Source organism: Cydia fagiglandana, chromosome 25 (genome assembly GCF_963556715.1).
Source record: "Cydia fagiglandana chromosome 25, ilCydFagi1.1, whole genome shotgun sequence".
NCBI lineage: Eukaryota > Metazoa > Arthropoda > Insecta > Lepidoptera > Tortricidae > Cydia > Cydia fagiglandana.
The window spans coordinates 10153934-10173391 of NC_085956.1; the positions used below are offsets into that span (position 1 = coordinate 10153934).

At 41.2% G+C, this 19458-nt stretch overlaps 1 protein-coding gene and 1 long non-coding RNA gene across 2 annotated transcripts; both read left to right on the forward strand.

Moving 5' to 3' along the window:
- Positions 1-10614, forward strand: LOC134676848 (uncharacterized). Its single transcript, XM_063535229.1, has 10 exons — positions 1-48; positions 1863-2067; positions 2698-2886; positions 5168-5246; positions 7406-7599; positions 7655-7732; positions 7885-7998; positions 8109-8264; positions 9798-9951; positions 10425-10614. Exons 1-10 carry the CDS (start codon positions 1-3, stop codon positions 10612-10614), a joined length of 1407 nt encoding a protein of 468 aa, XP_063391299.1.
- Positions 10615-12798: 2184 nt separating this feature from the next.
- Positions 12799-14111, forward strand: LOC134677177 (uncharacterized). The gene is made up of 2 exons (XR_010100003.1): positions 12799-12861; positions 13885-14111. It is a non-coding gene; the product is annotated as an uncharacterized LOC134677177 (long non-coding RNA).
- Positions 14112-19458: the final 5347 nt, after the last annotated feature.

A 19458-nucleotide genomic window follows, 5' to 3' on the forward strand; every position in this document is an offset into this window, starting at 1 on the left:
ATGGCCTCTCATGTGCTCGAAGCGCTGGCAGGATCCCCCGCCATGCCAGTATAAATGATGTCCTCCGTCGGGCTCTTGTTAGTGCCAAAGTACCTGCAGTCCTCGAGCCCAGCGGTCTGGCCAGGGATGACGGCAAGAGACCCGACGGAATGACACTGGTGCCTTGGAGCATGGGTCGGCCGCTAGTTTGGGACGCTACTTGCGTTGATACCCTGGCACCGTCCCATGTTCCAAGTACCAAAGATTCTGCTGGCGCTGCGGCTTCCTCAGCCGAAAGCCTCAAGCGCCGCAAATATGCCGCTCTGGGAAGCAGCTACATATTTGCGGCGTTTGGTGTCGAAACTTTGGGGCCGTGGGGGCCAAGTGCGCGTCGACTGTACAAAGACTTGTCGGCGCGCTTAATAGAGGCTTCTGGTGACCAGAGGGCTGGCCACTATTTCGCCCAGCGTATTAGCATCGCTATACAGCGGGGAAATACGGCCAGCCTTCTGGGCACCTTGCCCGTTGACGGCGACCTAGGGCAAATTTTTTATCTTTAGTTTTGTAAGTTTTATTATGTTTGTTTATTCCTTTCTTTGTTTTTATCAATAAATAACACTATACTAATTGAAATTTACCTAATTAATCAAATTTCAAATTTAAATGACTGTCCGGAGCAATCCACTTCAAGGGGTAAAAACTGGAAAACATATGAAATCTTCTTCAACCTACCTACTGTTTCCTAGGCCTAGCGCTATCCGCTTTTCTACTCAGTAAACATGTCAAATATTAAATATTCATAAAATACTTTTATTTGTGTTGCTTTTTAAGTACAACACACCGACATACAACATTATTACTAACGTATAGAACCGGCACAGAGAACTATTATTTTGCGCCATAAATTGATGTTGTTTTGACAACAAACCATAGAAGCGGAGCGTGAGTCTCGCGACCTAAACGCGTAAGCGCCTTAAATTTCACGGTGCTTACGACATTTTGATCGCGTGGTACAGGATGCGATTGCGACAGTTAGTTGGCAATTGTTTTGTGTGGCTTCTCAATAGTAACAAATTAATAATAAGTATAATAAGCTTGGGCCCTGCCCCGCTGCCGGCGGCACCCTAGGTTTTTTATAATGTGTTTATATGTATTTTTTATTGTTTTGTGTTTTTATATTTTACTTATATTCATATTATAAAAATCCTAGCCTAAGAACAATGATGAATAAAGAGTATAATAACTCAATGTGCGAAAATCGTGATAGTTTAAAACTGTTTTTGACGAACCTATTTTTAGAGGAAATGGGTTGGTTGAGTAAAAGACACCGTAGACTGGGGCAGACTTAGACTAATTTATTCCATTATAACTAAGCGTTTTATAGGTACATCATCGTTATCTTGACATCACATCTCTTATCTGCGGCGATACATATACATTATCTTAACTGCCCCAGCGCGTGCTCTAACCTATACCAAAAAGAATAGATAGTATAGAGGGGTCCTGTCATAGTAAATGTTGTAGTCGCTGTAAAACTGTCATCTATCGACACACGACTATAACGCAAAACAAACACGTACAAAATTATCAAATAAAATGGATAAATGATTCTATTATTTTTATACAATTTTGACCCATGTTCATTCACTGATATCTATGTGTTAAAATTGTTAAATATGAAACGGTGTCGTCACGCCATCTAGCCGAGAATAGGCCAAAGGTGTGTGCGCCATCTATCCGAGAATGACTTTTCTTGATTTCCGGGGCACGTTTTTTTCTTAGACTTTATTCATCTTATACGAAGTTACATATGTCTTTGCCTATACTAAGTTATTGACACGCGCTGATTATTATTTTGCTGACCGCCATACTATTTATTTCAGGATGGCAGTAAAGCAGTTCGGAAGTCGAACTACCTCAACCGATGGCCCCATCCTTCATGGAATTACACGAGACATTGCGTGGAACTGCAGGCAATCACCAAGAATGGCGTTGACGTTGAATCTACCAGACTGATCCATCGCGTTATACGTGAGGGAAAGAAACTGGACGAGTATACATACATTAAGGATATCGTAATTGCATCGGGTACGTGAATAAAAGCTTATTATGAAACTGATGCATAAACTGGTAGCTATGTGAGCTGTTGACTTCATTAGCCCCCATGCCTTCGTCATTAAATAAAAACCGGCCAAGTGCGAGTCGGACTCGCGCACGAAAGGTTCCGTACCATTACGCAAAAACGGTAAAAAATACATCTGTGAAAATTTCAACTGTTTAGCTATCACGGTTCATGAGTTACAGCCTGGTGACAGACAGACGGACAGCGGCGTCTTAATAATAGGGTCCCGTTTTTACCCTTTGGGTACGGAACTCTAAAACTGATTCGAAATAAAATATAATATTCGTCGGGTGACAAGCAAAAGTCACTAACTAACACCATTGAAATTATTGAACCGTGTTAAAAGTGTAATAAAGTGCATTGTTACTTTAATTTTTTGACAGTACTTAGTCACTTTTGCTTTTCACCCGACGAATTATGTAACTTATAAACTGAAATAGATGTCATATACGTGTCATGTCATGTCAAGAGAGAGAAAAAGAGATAAGTCCACCCGGTGGCAGGTGGTGGTACTGAAAAAACATAACCAAAAAAAATTTAATAAAATAATTTGGTTTGTTCCCTAATTATCTATATTACTTATTTATTTTCCACAGCTATGCTGATATCCTGCTTATTCTTCTTGCTGACTCTGGCGGCCTACGGTGTGCTGCCGCAGAAAAGGAACCTCCCGGCCCTCATGCTCATGGCGTTGGTGTCATGCCTGCTGGCCACGTTCCTCTTCAGGGCCGTCCAGGTGTTGACTGGAAATTTGAGATTGAAGAAGAATGTGTGCACTTTTGTGGGTAAGTAGCCAGAGACCGGAATTTTCGTGGCACTTTAGAAATAAATAATTAAATATCTGGGGATAATTTACAATTTTACACAGATCAACCTAGCCCCAAACTTAAGCACTTGTCCCACCAAGAGCGAGTAAGCGATTAACTATCGGCGATTTTCTCGCCCAAGAAACGAACAAAAGATTAGGATCAGGTGATTCATGTGTTAGTAAAAGAGACACATATATATATAAATAGTTCATCGCTGGCTGTTCACACTGCCGGCGAGAACACTCGCTATACTAGTTTGTCGCCGCGATAAGATAAAACTAGGTCAGCGGTACTCGCTCGGCGGTGCTCGCCTCGTAGTTAGAACTCAAGCTGCGAGACCAATCAGTCTGCGTGTTCGGCTACGCTGTACCGCCCGAGCGAGTAATAGCCCGTTGCACTCGAACACTCGCCTATAGCCGAGCGATAAAATTATTAGAGCTAACACTCGCTTCTCGCCGCTCGCCCACTCGTTTCTAGTTTATCGTTCTACTCGCTTATCGCTCATCGTCGGTGGTGGGACAAGTGCCTTAAGCAAAAAGCTTTGTAATATGGCTGCTAGGCGACGATATACATAGTTAACTAACTACACACAATTAAAATAACTAAAGCTAAATATTAAAAATACCTATTAAAATTTTGTGCACTTGGTAGTGTGCCCACTTGCCCAGTGCCCATCACACAGACAGCTTTCCCGCGCTAAACTGCAAAACGTAGTTCAAGACCAAAAAAAGTAAGAAATGTTGCCACTTTTTTACTAGCGCGTCTTGTATTTATGAAAAAATAAGTAACTAAAAGTACTTTTTTTAAATTGCAGGAGTAAAATTACTAATAAATAAATTATCTTAGCGTGATTACTTATTTATCAAAATGAATTTACTATTTTACAAACAAATTATTGCAGTGGCAACATTGTCTTACTTTTTTTGGCCTTGAATTACGTTTTGCAGTATAGAATGTTATGGCCAATTGTTGCGCGAGAAAGCTAGTGTAGGAAATAAAACAAGTTGATGGACCCATGCATTAATTTCTGAGTCGATGAAATTTTGCTTGGTTATTGTATAGTATGAGCCGAAAGCCGAAACAAACATATAAATATTCAAAAAAACACTCCTAAGTTATAGATGGTCAAGCAAATCTTGTCAGTAGAAAAAGGCGGCAAATTTAAAAAATGTAGGCGCGATGGGTTATCGTCCCATAGAAAAGTTGAATTTCGCGCCTTTTTCTACTGACAAGATTTGCTTGACCAAGTATATTTATTGATACTTTATCATACTGTAAAGTTTTTTCTGGCAGAGGAATTGGGTACTTTCCTATACTTAAAATCAATTGTTTCACACCGTGCACGAAATAAAAGCACCAGATAATTATTAGAAAAACATAGATAGCAGTTATTTTGAAACATAATAAAATTTATATTTAATAAATCGGATGGAAGTATAGAAAGTGAGTCGACTGTGACGTCACTCCACAAGTTTTCATATAAATTCCATAATAGAAAATGGTTTTGACAGTTCTAAAAAAAACCGGGCAAGTGCGAGTCAGACTCGCGCACGAAAGGATCCGTACCATAATGCAAAAAAAAAACAAAAAAAAAGCAAAAAAAAAACGGTCACCCATCCAAGTACTGACCACTCCCCACGTTGCTTAACTTTGGTCAAAAATCACGTTTGTTGTATGGGAGCCCCATTGAAATCTTTATTTTATTCTGTTTTTAGTATTTGTTGTTATAGCGGCAACAGAAATACATCTGTGAAAATTTCAACTGTCTAGCTATCACGGTTCGTGAGATACAGCCTGGTGACAGACGGACGGACGGACGGACGGATGGACGGACAGCGAAGTCTTAGTAATAGGATCCCGTTTTACCCTGTGGGTACGGAACCCTAAAAAGAAGCTCATTTGACTAGTAGGAAGTAGCCAATAACTGTGGGGTCCACTACCTTTATTTCCTACACTAAGGTCACTAAGCTGCCTGCACGAGGGTACAGGTACCTTATGGAGGTTGACGCTTACGCTATTATTTATTTATTTATTTATTTTAATTAATTATTAACGCCGCTCCAATATTATTGCGGCGCTATGCGACGTAAGCGCCAGCCGCCATAAGGTACCTTTTGCCGTGGAACGTCACATTTATGAAGGCCAACCGGCAAAACATAGCGCTCAATGTACCTATATACCTAAGACCATTTATACCTATGTTTCACAAATAAAGCATTCTGATTCTGATTCTGATTCTAATTATTATAAATTGCAGGTCTCGTGCTGTATTATTCGGTGTGGGCCAGCTTTGCGTGGATGAATGTTATGTCATACGACATGTGGACAACTACATGGTAAGTATCACAATCAGTCAATCATTTATCGTGAGATGCAGGCGGAAACAGTGGCTCAGCTCAAACAGTGACTCAGCTCGAACAGTGGCTCAATCGCCCAAAATAAATATCGCCTCTCTTCTGTTGAAATTAGGTAGAGTGAGCTGAGCCACTGTACCCGGTCTTTTTTACCGAGCCAATCTGCCGTATTCGAACTTCAAGATATTCACAAGAGACGACACGTACTAGATCCATTCTAGATACGTTATAGTTTAGATATCAACTAGTTCTCTTTTGCAGCGCAATTCGGGCAACCAATGTCAGTTTTACGTTAGATAAAGATATCTATTAGATGTGAATTGGATCTCTAAGTCATATCATATCCTGTGGAAATCGTTCAAGAGTATCTCCAGAATCGCGCAAATGTCAAATTTGACAGGTTAGATCTTAAACATATCGTTATCGTATCGTGGTGATGTCTAAAAGATATCTAATAGATGTCTATTTCAAAATCCGAATCGGGCCCACTGTTCTCCTTGACCCTACTTATCTATGGTATTAATTATTAATATAATGTATTAATTAGTAGTCTATCAATACCTAATGCCTTATCAAATGTGAATATCTGCACGTAACTATTTATTACATACTTGCTCATTTATTTTGTTTGCGACATGTAGGCTTAGAGGATATAACCAACGGAGACGCCATGTCTATAATTTGCGGTACAAAATAGTCTGCCGTTTTTTGCGGGGCAGGGGCACATCAAATGTATACGTAACGTCAACATAGCCATGTCAGATAAACGTCAGTCCATACATGTGTTTGACATGTGGTTGAACATTGGCCGCCTTTTTTCGACAGAGGGGAACCCCTGTTAATGACCACTCCGTTGGTTATATTCTCTAAGCATGTAGGTGATGTAGGTAATTATTCAAAAACAAATATGGACACAGTATGTACCTACGTGTATGTGTGTGTTTGTGTGTTTTATGAGTTAAATTATAATATCAACGTTCACATTATTTATTTCATTTCCCTGAATAAAAGGAAGAATCTGCCGTATTCGAACTACAAGATATTCACAAGAGACGACACGTACTAGATCCATTCTAGATACGTTATAGTTTAGATATCAACATCAAGTTCTCTTTTGCAGCGCAATTCGGGCAACCAATGTCACTTTTACTTTAGATAGAGTAAGATATCTATTAGATGTGAATTGGATCTCTTAGTCATATCCTGTGGAAATCGTTCAAGAGTATCTCTAGAATCGCAAATGTCAAATTTGACAGGTTAGATCTTAAACATATCGTTATCGTATCTTGGTGATGTCTAAAAGGTATCTAATAGATATCTATTTCAAAATCCGAATCGGGCCCAATATCAATTTTCATGTATACATTTTTATTGGTAGGTACAGTCGACGTCAAAGATATGTTTACACTTTTGCACCTTACTCCTTTGTAATAAGACGAAAAGTGTAAACGTACCTTTGACGTCGAATGTAATTCCCATAGTTTTGTGTTATTTTATGTTGTATTATTAGTTATTATTTGTGCTAATAAACATTTCTTATTCCCATATTATATACATAACATCAAAATGATCATCATCATCATCATATTTATCATATTTAAATCATTCGATCTAAATATTTGGAGCCGGAAAATATGTTTTAATAAAGAAAATCTGCACCTTCAGCCTTCGCATTTAGATAATTATTGTAGTATTACTTATTCTGTTTTAGAGCACTAGCCTGCTGGATGCTTTTGGTCTTTGGCCATACATGGATTCAGCCTTGCCAGTCTACTACTAAACTAAATTAATACTTACTTACTTCGCTGGCTCAGCGACCCGAAGTGGATCTTGGCCTCCGACACTAGTTTGCGCCATTCGTTCCTTTCCTGTGCGATCTGACGCCATTCAGCCGCGAACTAAACCGCGCGGATGGGAAACTAAATTAATAACTAGGTTAAATCTAAAATAGGCCCCTGGGGCATTGTACCTAGGATGCTGGCCTTATGCGCGCTGGGACCCCATGGACCTTATAGGCAGTTTACATTCTCGTGCGAGCCACGAGCCGAGCCGCGAGCCAAACCGCGAGCCGCGAATGTAAACCGTCTATTAGAGTTTCAACTCCAAATATATTATGTAATTGTTTTTTTTATTTCACACAGTAACGTATACAGTCAACACTGGCAACCCCGGAGCAAGATCCTTACGAAGTTCTACTGGTACAGCACATACGGTTTCGGAGTACCCTTGCTAATGGTCGCGTTCATGGTCGGCATAGATTACGCCGACTTGACGGCGGTACCCGACTTCGCGCAACCACACTTCGTGAATAGTCCTTACTGCTACTTTGAAACCCGTAAGTTTTTGTTTCGGAGTACCCTTGCTAATGGTCGCGTTCATGGTCGGCATAGATTACGCCGACTTGACGGCGGTACCCGACTTCGCGCAGACACACTTCGTCAATAGCCCTTACTGCTACTTTGAGACACGTAAGTTTTTGTTTCGGAGTACCCTTGCTAATGGTCGCGTTCATGGTCGGCATAGATTACGCCGACTTGACGGCGGTACCCGACTTCGCGCAACCACACTTCGTGAATAGTCCTTACTGCTACTTTGAAACCCGTAAGTTTTTGTTTCGGAGTACCCTTGCTAATGGTCGCGTTCATGGTCGGCATAGATTACGCCGACTTGACGGCGGTACCCGACTTCGCGCAGACACACTTCGTCAATAGCCCTTACTGCTACTTTGAGACACGTAAGTTTTTGTTTCGGAGTACCCTTGCTAATGGTCGCGTTCATGGTCGGCATAGATTACGCCGACTTGACGGCGGTACCCGACTTCGCGCAGCCACACTTCGTCAATAGCCCTTACTGCTACTTTGAGACACGTAAGTTTTTGTTTCGGAGTACCCTTGCTAATGGTCGCGTTCATGGTCGGCATAGATTACGCCGACTTGACGGCGGCACCAGACTTCGCACAGCCACACTTCGTGAACAGCCCTTACTGCTACTTTGAAACCCGTAAGTATTTCTGTGGCCCTAGTGAAAAAGGGTGCAAGTCTCGCGCGGTTTAGGTGTAAAAGGGCGTAAGTGTTACGTGGGACTTACCCCCTTTTACGGCTTTTACCTCTGCCACAGATTTGTACCACGTCAGTGGCAAATAAGCTTATGGCCCGTCTGATGTTAAGCGGTTAACATAGCTTCCAGGGGTAATACAACCATTTCTTAAATTCTTTTTTTTTAATGAGTCCCTCGTGAAAACCTCGGCAGAGAGCTCAGGAGGGGATTGCTCTTAAACCGGATACTAAAGGATGACTCACGTTAGACCAGACCGGGTCTGGGCCGGAGCTTCCGGCGCTTCGTTTTCTATGGAAAGCATCATGTGATCACGGGTGATCATGGTCATCTGTCGTTGAAAAGTATAACCACTGGAAGCTCCGGCCCGGTCTAACATGGGTCATTCTTAACTTTTGTGATGTCCACAGAAAAGACGCCGGTTTTTCCGAACGGATTCGAACCAGAAATATGTTATATCGACATTATAAGATAAACGTACTGGTGCTCGACGCGCTCCCAGTCATCTTGAAACTTAAGTCATTGTCAATAGAGGTGACAGCAAGGTGTCATCTATTGGGCATTAGCATGTCGAACACTAGTACGTTTGTTCTCGTCGTAACCTCATGTCTGAGGGACGTGACTCCTATGGGTTATTCTTCCTAGCACTGCTCTCCAGGCGATCTTCGACCATCTGCATCGTTGCATGGAGCGAAGTCTGGGTAATATTTTGGACCACATCTGACCATCTAGATACTGCGTATCTAGTATCAAAGACATATGTAGCATCGTAGAAGATGAATGAAGTCTAAGGGAAAAAACGTGCCTCGGAAATCAGGAATAATCATTCTCGAATAGATGCCGCACACACCTTTAGCCTATATATGCTCAGCTACTCAGCTAGATAGCGTGACGACACCGTTTCATATTTAACAATTTTAACACATAGATATCAGTGAATTGATCATAGATTTCACAGATGATGTATTTCTGTTGCCGCTAAAACAACAAATACTAAAAACAGAATAAAATAAAGATTTAAATGGGGCTCCCATACAACAAACGTGATTTTTGACCAAAGTTAAGCAACGTCGGGAGTGGTCAGTACTTGGATGGGTGACCGTTTTTTTTTTTGCTTTTTTTTGTTTTTTTTGCATTATGGGTCGGAACCCTTCGTGCGCGAGTCCGACTCGCACTTGCCCGGTTTTTTAAGCATCGTGCAGTTGGTCTTCCTATTTACTATGGAAATTAACAATAACACCGATGTGTTGGAGCAGTAGATAGTGCAGCTGCGGTCGGAAGTACGTTAAAATCCCCTACGTGCAGTCGGTATCGTCATTCAATTTACCATGGAATTTGACAATAACACCGACGCGTTCGAGCCGCTGCAGTAATGTCGGAGTAGTAGTGCAGCTGCGGTCAGAAATGGAATGTTACCTTTACCGTTGTGGCGTGATTGTTTCCGAACAGGTTTGAACCAGAAATATGTTTAATTGACAGAGAACGAGCGTCGCCTGTACGTGAACGGGCCCATCCTGGTCACAACCATCGTCAACATCTGCTTCTTCGGGGTGACGGCGCGGTACATTTGTCGGAACAGCGCCAAACCAGGCGGGAGCGGTGACAGCAGGAATACTAAGAAGGCTCAGAACAGGTGCTTATACTACCAATATAAATAAAATAAAGATTTAAGTGGGGCTCCCATACAACAAACATGATTTTTGACCGAAGTTAAGCAACGTCGGGCGGGGTCAGTACTTGGATGGGTGACCGTTTTTTTTTGCTTTTTTTTGGTTTTTTTTTGCATTATGGTACGGAACCCTTCGTGCGCGAGTCCGTCTCGCACTTGCCCGGTTTTTTTTATTAGCCTACTTTGATGTCCCACTGGAACCTGTCAGCATCATTTTCCCACCATTTGGGGTAGAATGTCTCCAAGTCGTCCCGCCATCTCCTTTCTGAACCCCCAAACTGTAGGTACCTACCGCTATTAACCCTTTATAAGGCATAAGGGTGTCAGGAATTATGCAAAATTTAACTCTATCACTTTGAAATAAAGTTCAAAATCAGGTGGAAAATATATTCCCTCTGCCTAATAAAGGCTTAATTAACATTGATTTCTATCGCCAGATTCATCATTTACCTGAAGCTGACAGTAATCACCGGCATCAGCTGGCTTCTGGATGTGATTGGGGCGTTCATAGAACCCAAGCATTGGGGATGGCTGGCGGTCGACATCCTCAACTGCTTGTCTGGTTGTTACATCTTCTGCGCGTTCATTTGCAAGAAGGAAATGATCGTGCTACTTTGCAAAAGGTAAGACAATGATATTAAATACGATAATTACGATATATCGGTATTTAATTATACGAAAGGGTCTACCCAGTATACCGTCTTTACTATAAGGGCAAACGGAGCCCGTGCCCAAGGCCCCTATCCTTTAGGGAGCCCCGAAGGACAGACAGTAACAGTATATTTGATTACCCATAATAAATAGAAGATCATAGTAGAAAAAACCGGGCAAGTGCGAGTCGGACTCGCGCACGAAGGGTTCCGTACCATAAAGTGTCGGGCGTAGCCCGACGTACGCGTTCCAAAGCCGGGCGCCTTCGGCGCGCTCATACTAAAAGAGTCTGGTCTGGCGTAATAGCCCGACGTACGCGTTCCAAAGCCGGGCGCCGAAGGCGCCGTCATACTAAAAGTGTCGGGCGTATCCCGACGTACGCGTTCCAAAGCCGGTCGCCTTCGGCGCCCTCATACTAAAAGAGTCGGGCGTAGCCCTACGTACGCGTTCCAAAACCGGGCGCCTTCGGCGCCCTCATACAAAAAGAGTCGGGCACGCCCGACGTACGCGTTCCAAAGCCGGGCACCTTCGGCGCCCTCATACTAAAAGTGTCGGGCGTAGCCCGACGTACGCGTTCCAAAGCCGGGCGCCTTCGGCGCCCTCATACTAAAAGAATCGGGCGGAACCCGACGTACGCGTCCCAAAGCCGGGCGCCGAAGCACACACGCCGAAGCACGCCGAATCACACTAAAAGTGTCGGGCGTAGCCCGACGTACGCGTTCCAAAGCCGGGCGCCTTCGGCCCCCTCATACTAAAAGTGTCGGGCGTAGCCCGACATACGCGTTCCAAAGCCGGGCGCCTTCGGCGCCCTCATACTAAAAGAGTCGGGCGGAGCCCGAGGTACGCTTTCCAAAGCCGGGCGCCTTCGGCGCCCTCATATTATAAGTGTCGGGCGTAGCCCGACATACGCGTTCCAAAGCCGGGCCCCTTCAGCGCCATCATACTAAAAGTGTCGGGCATAGCCCGACGTACGCGTCCCAAAGCTGGGCGCCTTCGGCGCCCTCATACTAAAAGTGTCGAGCGTAACCCGACGTACGCGTACCAAAGCCGGGCGCCTTCGGCGCCCTCATATTAAAAGAGTTGGGCGGAGCCCGACGTACGCGTTCCAAAGACGGCTGCCATCGGCGCCCTCATACTAAAGGAGTCGGGCGTAGCCCGATATAGGCGGCGCTCTGAGTGCATTTCTGTACTGAGGACGCCCTCGCAAAAGTAATATAAAGTGACTTCAAAAACCTAAGTTCAAAAACTAAAACCCGACTACTGCATATCGCGCTCTAAAAAGTATGAAACAAGATAGAATTCTTATCTGAAATTATCAAGCAAAAATTTTGTTATATATTTACAGAGATTCAGAGGATAGCCGTGGTCGTATGCCACATTACTTTTAAGTTTATAATCGTGGCATACAACCACGGCGATCCTCTGAATCTCTATAAAAAATATATAAAAAAATTCTTGCTTGATAATTTCAGATAAGAATTCTATCTTGTTTCATACTTTTTAGAGCGCGATTTGCAGTAGTCGGGTTTTAGTTTTTGAACTTATTTTTTATTTTATTCTGTTTTTAGTATTTGTTGTTATAGCGGCAACAGAAATACATCATCTGTGGAAATTTCAACTGTCTAGCTATCACGGTTCGTGAGATACAGCCTGGTGACAGACAGACGGACGGACGGACGGACAGCGAAGTCTTAGTAATAGGGTCCCGTTTTACCCTTTGGGTACGGAACCCTAAAAATGTTAGTACAATTCGCTTTCTTTATTTACCTTCCAAAAGGGCCCAAAGTCTTATGTGTATAATTTCATTGTTTTTACCCTAAATTTCGACGTTTCAGCTGAGTCGCACCAGCTGTGGTCACCCGACCGGTCACCACAGCTGAAACGTTGGAATTTAAAGTAAAACCAATGAAATTCTATCGCGGGAGACCCGTTCGTATAATTAAATATGGTTCGGTCCAATCGCTCAGTCGGCAGAAGCGATTGAAGCGATTTTTTCTATTTTTCCTCTAATTTAAAATTGTTAAATATCGCTCGCAGACGTTTCTGCTTGTTAAACGAAATAGTTTGGATGTATGTATTTAAGTAAACAGAAAATTTTGTCTCTTTCAACGGCTTGTTATATTAAAGGTATTAATACAACACCATTTCTAATTGGATTTCAGATTCAAGATAGAAGCAAGTTTTGTACGCCAATGGGATTCGACCGTAGTGACAAGCGTCTCCGTAAGTACAGTCAACGGTAAAAATATGGGTGTACAAATCATTTCAAAAATATGTCCCATAGTAACTCTTATGTCAGTGAATTAAGAAACTAAGGGACATATTTTTGAGTAAGTTGTCTACACCCATATTTTTACCGTTGACTGTACCAAAAATCATCATCTGTCTATCTGTATGTATGTACAGTCAGCAAAATTTTTAGCTTAACTCTTCATTCGGCCTCGGATGCGGAAGCATTGAGTTATTATTACTATAGCCTCTAGCCGCCCATACGTCAAAACTTGCCAAGCAAAATGAAATTTTATTTTGTCAACACAAAGTTCAAATTAGAATGGAACAGGAGACCTTTTTATAGGTCTCTGGGCGTCTAGAGGTTAAAGATGCCATACTAAACAATGAAATTGTCGCAATCGCAACCTGTACCACGCGACCAAAACGTCGTAATATTCATTCGGCCGAATACCGAATATTCGGCAAAGTGGCCGAATAGGCCGAATACCGAATAATTGCCTAATATTCGTGGCATCTATAGCTAAGATTTTTAGCTTCATACACATAAGGGTCAAATAATTAGTAACAAAAATCAATTCTTACATTATTCTGACTGTAAAGTAGGTAACTATTAGGTACCTATGTGACTAAAACCAATAATGCCATTTGGCATTACGTCCCCCATTTGTACCTACATTGTTGTGTATACAGGGTGTTACTGACCATCGGGCTTTAAATCCAGGGCTCGTTTCTACTCACTTAACTGAGCTACTTTTATTATGGCACCAACCCCGAAATCCCGATTTTTTTTTTACTTTTTCATACATTTTGGCTGATCAGATGTCGACGTTTTCTATGGAAAAACCAAAAATATTTCCCCGATTTTAGGGTTGGTCCCATAGTAAAAGTAACTCAGTTTAGCGAGTAAAATCAAGCCCTGGAATTAAAGCCCCATGGTCAGACACATAATGTATATTTTGTTAAATAAAGTTTAAACAAATAAATAAATAAATAAAACCTTTTTTAATTTTTCAGGTGACGAAGAGACAGTTGTCAGAAAAAGAAACGACGCCGACCGAGCTGAAACCGGCGTTATTTTCTGACAAACCGGGGTGCAACTAAATAGGGGGCATTACTGCAATGTTCTGCCGCCAGAGTGCAGCACTAGCACGCATCGTAAACCATAGAGTAACTTATACACACTGTGCCTTAAACTTTTTTTTGACAAGTTTTCACAGACAATAAAATATGACATTGATGCATCAAGGCGCTTTGTTTACAAAGGGCCTACCAGCCGGCCTAGCCAAGGTTACAATCTCTATCGCTTCGACAACGAAAAGCATTATGTCTCTCTATCACTCTTCCATATTAGCGCGACAGTGACAGTTGCGTTTCGATCGCTACGGAGCGTAAGCGATTGACATCTTGGCTACGCGGCCAGGAAACGTTATATTCGAAACTCAGCTATCTGCCTCTATACCGGGTATGGCCTGTAATATGTGTACATTTAGGCTCCCCTTTCATACAAAATAAATATTATCTTCAATGGAGGACGCCGTCGCCACTCCATATCATTGTTATTGACGTTGCTTGTCACGCCAACATAACAAAATTCGCAATACATTGCGTCTTAGAATAAACGTTAAACTCTTTAAAGTGTATTAAAAATCAAACCACAAGTTATTTTTAAGTCGCTGAACAAATGTTGGTCAGTATGAGGAGTACAGCCTTCAGTTTAATTTTTTGCTCGTATTACAGGCCACACCCGGTATATTGCTCGAGTATTTCAGAGTAACTCTGTTTGGTGGTAACTACTGAAAATTGCTTATGTATTTAGATGTAAGGATACTTTTTCAGATTAGATATTACTTATATAGGTATATATGTGTTTATGTGTGTGTTATTTTGAAACCATGCAGTAAGTACAGTCAGCAGCAGAAGTTGCTAAGCGGGCGAGGTGTTCAAAATGATCTTGACGCGAGAATAAGAGCGTGTCAAGGTAATTTTGAACACATCGCCCGCTTAGCAATTTCTGCTGCTGACCTGTACTTGTTATAGTAATTTATTATGTGTATATCAACATGCACAAGTGTCAACTGATATTTTCAGCAAATAATAATACTCGTACATCATTAAATTGATTAAAATAAATGTATTATATTATTAATAACAAAGTTTCATTTAATGTTCCTACATACCATTAAACCATGGTGCTCATATAAAGACGTATCTCAGAGTGATATTGCGTCTCACTCTCTCATTAAAGCAAAATCTGAGACGCAATAGGTACATAACAAAGAAATTGGAATACCACCCTCAGTGAAGTCAATCAATAACCTGCTTAAAAATACAAATATTGACGCCACCTTCTGGATATGCTCGGAACTAATTGGTAAGCTTCGACTACTCATCGATAGATGTCGCCGTTATCAACCAACTGAAACTTCTCTCAAAAACAAAATGCTCAACTACTCGCTCATAGATGGCGCTGTAAGTGAATACTAATTGTTGTGTGATTATCCTCGTGGTAGTTTTTGCTCTTGCTTTCAATGATGGTTGTGATTCAAACGAAACTCTTAGGCCCACTTGCACCATTCTAATAACCCGGGGTTAACCGGTTAACCCTGGCGTTACCATGGTTACCAGTATAATTTGACACTAGGTTAACGGTTTAACCGCTTAATCCCGGGTTAGTGGAATGGTGCAAGTGGGCCTTAGTAGGTACCAGTGGCGGCGCGTCCATAAAAGCCGATTCCTACCGGCTTGCCTGTTTTTGGACGTTTGAAAAGAGTTGTAAAGGAAATATGTAAGCCAAATTAGCCCCGGCTTGCCTATGGATATGTTTGACGCGCCGCCACTGGTAGGTACCTACTTGTATTCTAGCCTTGTAGTTGAAATACTTGAAACGGAATTTAAACTTTTTTAGCGCCAACAGAAATACATCATCTGTGAAAATTTCAACTAGACAGTTGAAATTTTACGGTTCATGAGATACAGCCTGGCGACAGACAAACGGACTGATGGATAGTGGAGTCTTATAGTGTCCCGTTTTTACCCTTTGGGTACGAACCCCTAAAAACGATTCCCCGCTCTCAAAGTCTCTCAGAAACCCCCCGGAACCCCCCTGACCCGTGGGGGGAGCTAGATTATATTTTAATGCAATATTTCTACGTGATCATACAGCGTTTACGATGGGATGCGCGGTACACGAAGCACAAAGCTTAGGGATGGGTCTCAAGATAATTCAAAAAATATTTTTAGAATAGGTAAAATAGAAAAAGTTTATTTGGTGTCGAAATAAAACTTAACCTAAAAATACATCTTATTCTAATACCAGGCGTGGCTCACTCCGCGACTTCGTCGCTTTGCTACAGGTAGCTAAAAGTACATCCGCTCGACCCCAATTTTGGGGTTTGCCATAAGCCGCGCGTGGCGCTGTGCACCAAGAAAAGTCTGCAGCGGATTTGACAGCCCACGCAGTGTAAGTGTTATAATATATACATAATAATTTCATAGAAGTTTGACGTTTAAAATGACACTTGCACTGCGTGGGCTATCAAAATCGCTGCAGACTTTTCACAGTCTGACTCTATCAATTGGTTTGAAAGGGACGACACTACAATGTTGCCACTTTTTAATTTCTACTCTGTTTTGCCAAGCTGTAAATCACACGTGATCCAGTGATCCAGTCAACATTCCCATTAGGGGTCATCCATTAATTACATCACACGTTTAGGGGGAGGGAGGGAGTCAAGAAAATGTGACATATTGTGACATGGGGGAGGGGGGAGACTCAAACTTTGTGACGTCACTTTAACTTCATCAGTAACCGAAGTTTATTTAAATTATTTTATTCGCTGTACATTAAAATAACAAGTTTTTAAAACGATAATTGTTTTTCTTCGTTTTATTCGTTTTATTTTCTTTCCTAAGCAGTTTTGGGTTATAAAATTACTAATATTTATATCGTCAAAAATATTTTGATAAAATATTAACAATACTTAGGTAGGTACTTACTTAATTCGATTTGGCGATTTCGTAGAAAAAATGTGACGTCACACTAGGGGGGGAGGGGTTTGCCAATTGTGACCAAGTGTGACAAGGAGGGGGGGAGGGGTCCAAAAACCTAGAAATTCGTGTGACGTAATTAATGGATGACCCCTTAATGTTCTTCGGATACCTACTAAATAAAAGAATTCTATAAGATGATATTATTCGTTCGATATCTCGAGACCTGTATATCGTGTGCTCCGGTGTGTAGCGGCCATTTCATCGGGTAGATTAAATTTGCCCAAATTCAAGCGGAGTTCATAGCGGCGTACCCTGGGCCACACAGGTTTTGGCAGTGAATATAATAGCTCCTCTACACGATGGGCCAACGCCGGCCACTCCAAGGGACGCAGCCATGCGGTAGAATGAGATAGCAATATCACTTGCTCCCTCTAACGCATAAATGCGTCCGTTGGAGTGGCCGGCGCTGGCCCATCGTGTAGAGAAGCCATCAATCAATACATTTAAACTTATTCTGATTGTCTTTTTATTGTAAGTTTGGTGTTTTGTAACATTTGAGTTCTACTTTATTAAATAAACTAAAGGGGCCCACTGATTAACAGTCCGCCGGACGGTAACGGCCTGTCAGTTAGAACAAAATTTTGACAGTTCCGAACAACTGACAGGCCGATACCGTCCGGCGGACTGTTAATCAATGGGCCCCTTTATTCACTGTTTTACATGGCCTGTCGCGGTGCCTATCTCGTCGTAATTTATTGTCCTAAAATGTAATGATACGCATAAAATACAGAGCCTTTACCAGAAAATGGCGATGTTTTTTTTAGCATTAGAAATTAGGTAAACAATCTTGATGTGTCTTTTAATTGAAAAACACAAATTGTAAAACTAAGTTACGGCAAATATGTAACAATTATGAATCTAATACGATCAATGATCATTTATATTCTTCTGCTTTCATAAGTAATAGTTATTGATTTTTAAAAAGTCAATCAATTAAAAGACATGCCAAGATCGCTTACCTTCTTTCAAGTTCTTTCTAATGCTAAAAAAAACGAACTATAGAAGTCGTAATAATCGTATAATATTTTATTTTGCCGTGTTTTCTAACGTGCTGTCTAACGATTTCGATGAAATTTACTATATGGGGGTTTTCGGGGGCGTTAAATCGATCTAGCTAGGTCTTATCTCTGGGAAAACGCGCATTATTTAGTTTTTATATGTTTTCCGCGCAATTAAAGCTCGGTTTCCCACGTATTATTATTTTATGGGTTTTTTTTTTAGTTTATTTATATATTTAAATTTATTTATTTATTTAATGTTGCGAGCATACTTGCGTGGCCGTCCGTACATCGCTGTAGAATAATGTTCAATTATTAAACAATAATGCTCTGCGCCTCGCAGGCTCTACCGCATCCGAAACGGTTTAGCAGGAAAGGGGACGTTATACGTAGCCTACGTAGGTATATATTATACCTAACATGAAACATAAGAAAAATGGAAATAACTGCTAAGTTACCGCGACTGTAAGGGCCGATACAGACGGACTGCAACCAGACTGCAATTTGTATGGAAACTGCATGCCAACTGCAACGTGCAGTTCCATATGCCATAAACAATGAAATGTTAAAATGAGATAAAAAATATGGTTGTCTGTAAAGTCGGTTTACGGACAATAATTTTGCCTGATACTTACACGCGTATTCGGGAAACGAGATAATCACAAGATCTAGAAACGATATAGAGATAAACTAGATTTACATTAGATATCGACTAGATGTGACTTGGATATCTAAGTCATAACTTGTCGAAATCGTTCAAGAGGACCTCCAGAATCGCGGAAACGTCAAATTTGACATATCTGTCTTGTCGAAATCGTTCAAGAGGACCTCCAGAATCGCGGAAACGTCAAATTTGACATATCTATCTTACAAATATCTTTAAATTATCCATATCGTAACTTGTTGATGTCTAGTAGAGATCTAATACATTTTCAGAATCGAGCCGTTAACGTCATAAGAAAACATTACCATTACATTACGTAACGTTACCACGGAGATCTGTCCACAACGTTACCATGGAGATTTGTCCACAACGTGACACTTTTTCGTGCATGCTACCGGTGTTCATTGATTTATAAGACGTTATCACGTCAAAAGTCTTAAAGTATTTTGCGGGGGAAGTCGCGGTCGAGATGGACCTAGTTATAAGTTTTCACAACTAAAAGGTGCATGAACTAGTAAATTATTTTAATATGTGCTTTTAAACTTAGAGCTAATAAACTTAATTACTTATTTAAATACTAATTGAAAAGAACATTACTCAAGATTTATTTGCAAACTCATTTATTCTTCAATTTATTTAAAGGAGGTATTCCAAAACACAGCATTCAATTTACAATTTTATGACTTAGGGCAGAATATTGAAAGTCGCTCGAATAGTTTTTGGTTGATGGACCCTCAAATCATTTTTACATACAACTATGTAAGTTATAGGTACCTACCTTAATGAGCAGATTTTAAAATGAATACGAGTAAAGTGACAAATGAGTTAACTTATTAGGTGTTCGACTTTGTAATACTAATTAAAAAACACAAAAGA

Bases quoted from the DNA above. Each gene is read 5' to 3' on its own strand.
- LOC134676848 (XM_063535229.1), top strand. From the start codon at position 1: ATGGCCTCTCATGTGCTCGAAGCGCTGGCAGGATCCCCCGCCATGCCA. The intron at 2,887-5,167 runs GTAAGTAGCCAG...TATAAATTGCAG, and splicing joins GAATGTGTGCACTTTTGTGG to GTCTCGTGCTGTATTATTCG. The intron at 5,247-7,405 runs GTAAGTATCACA...TATTTCACACAG, and splicing joins GACATGTGGACAACTACATG to TAACGTATACAGTCAACACT.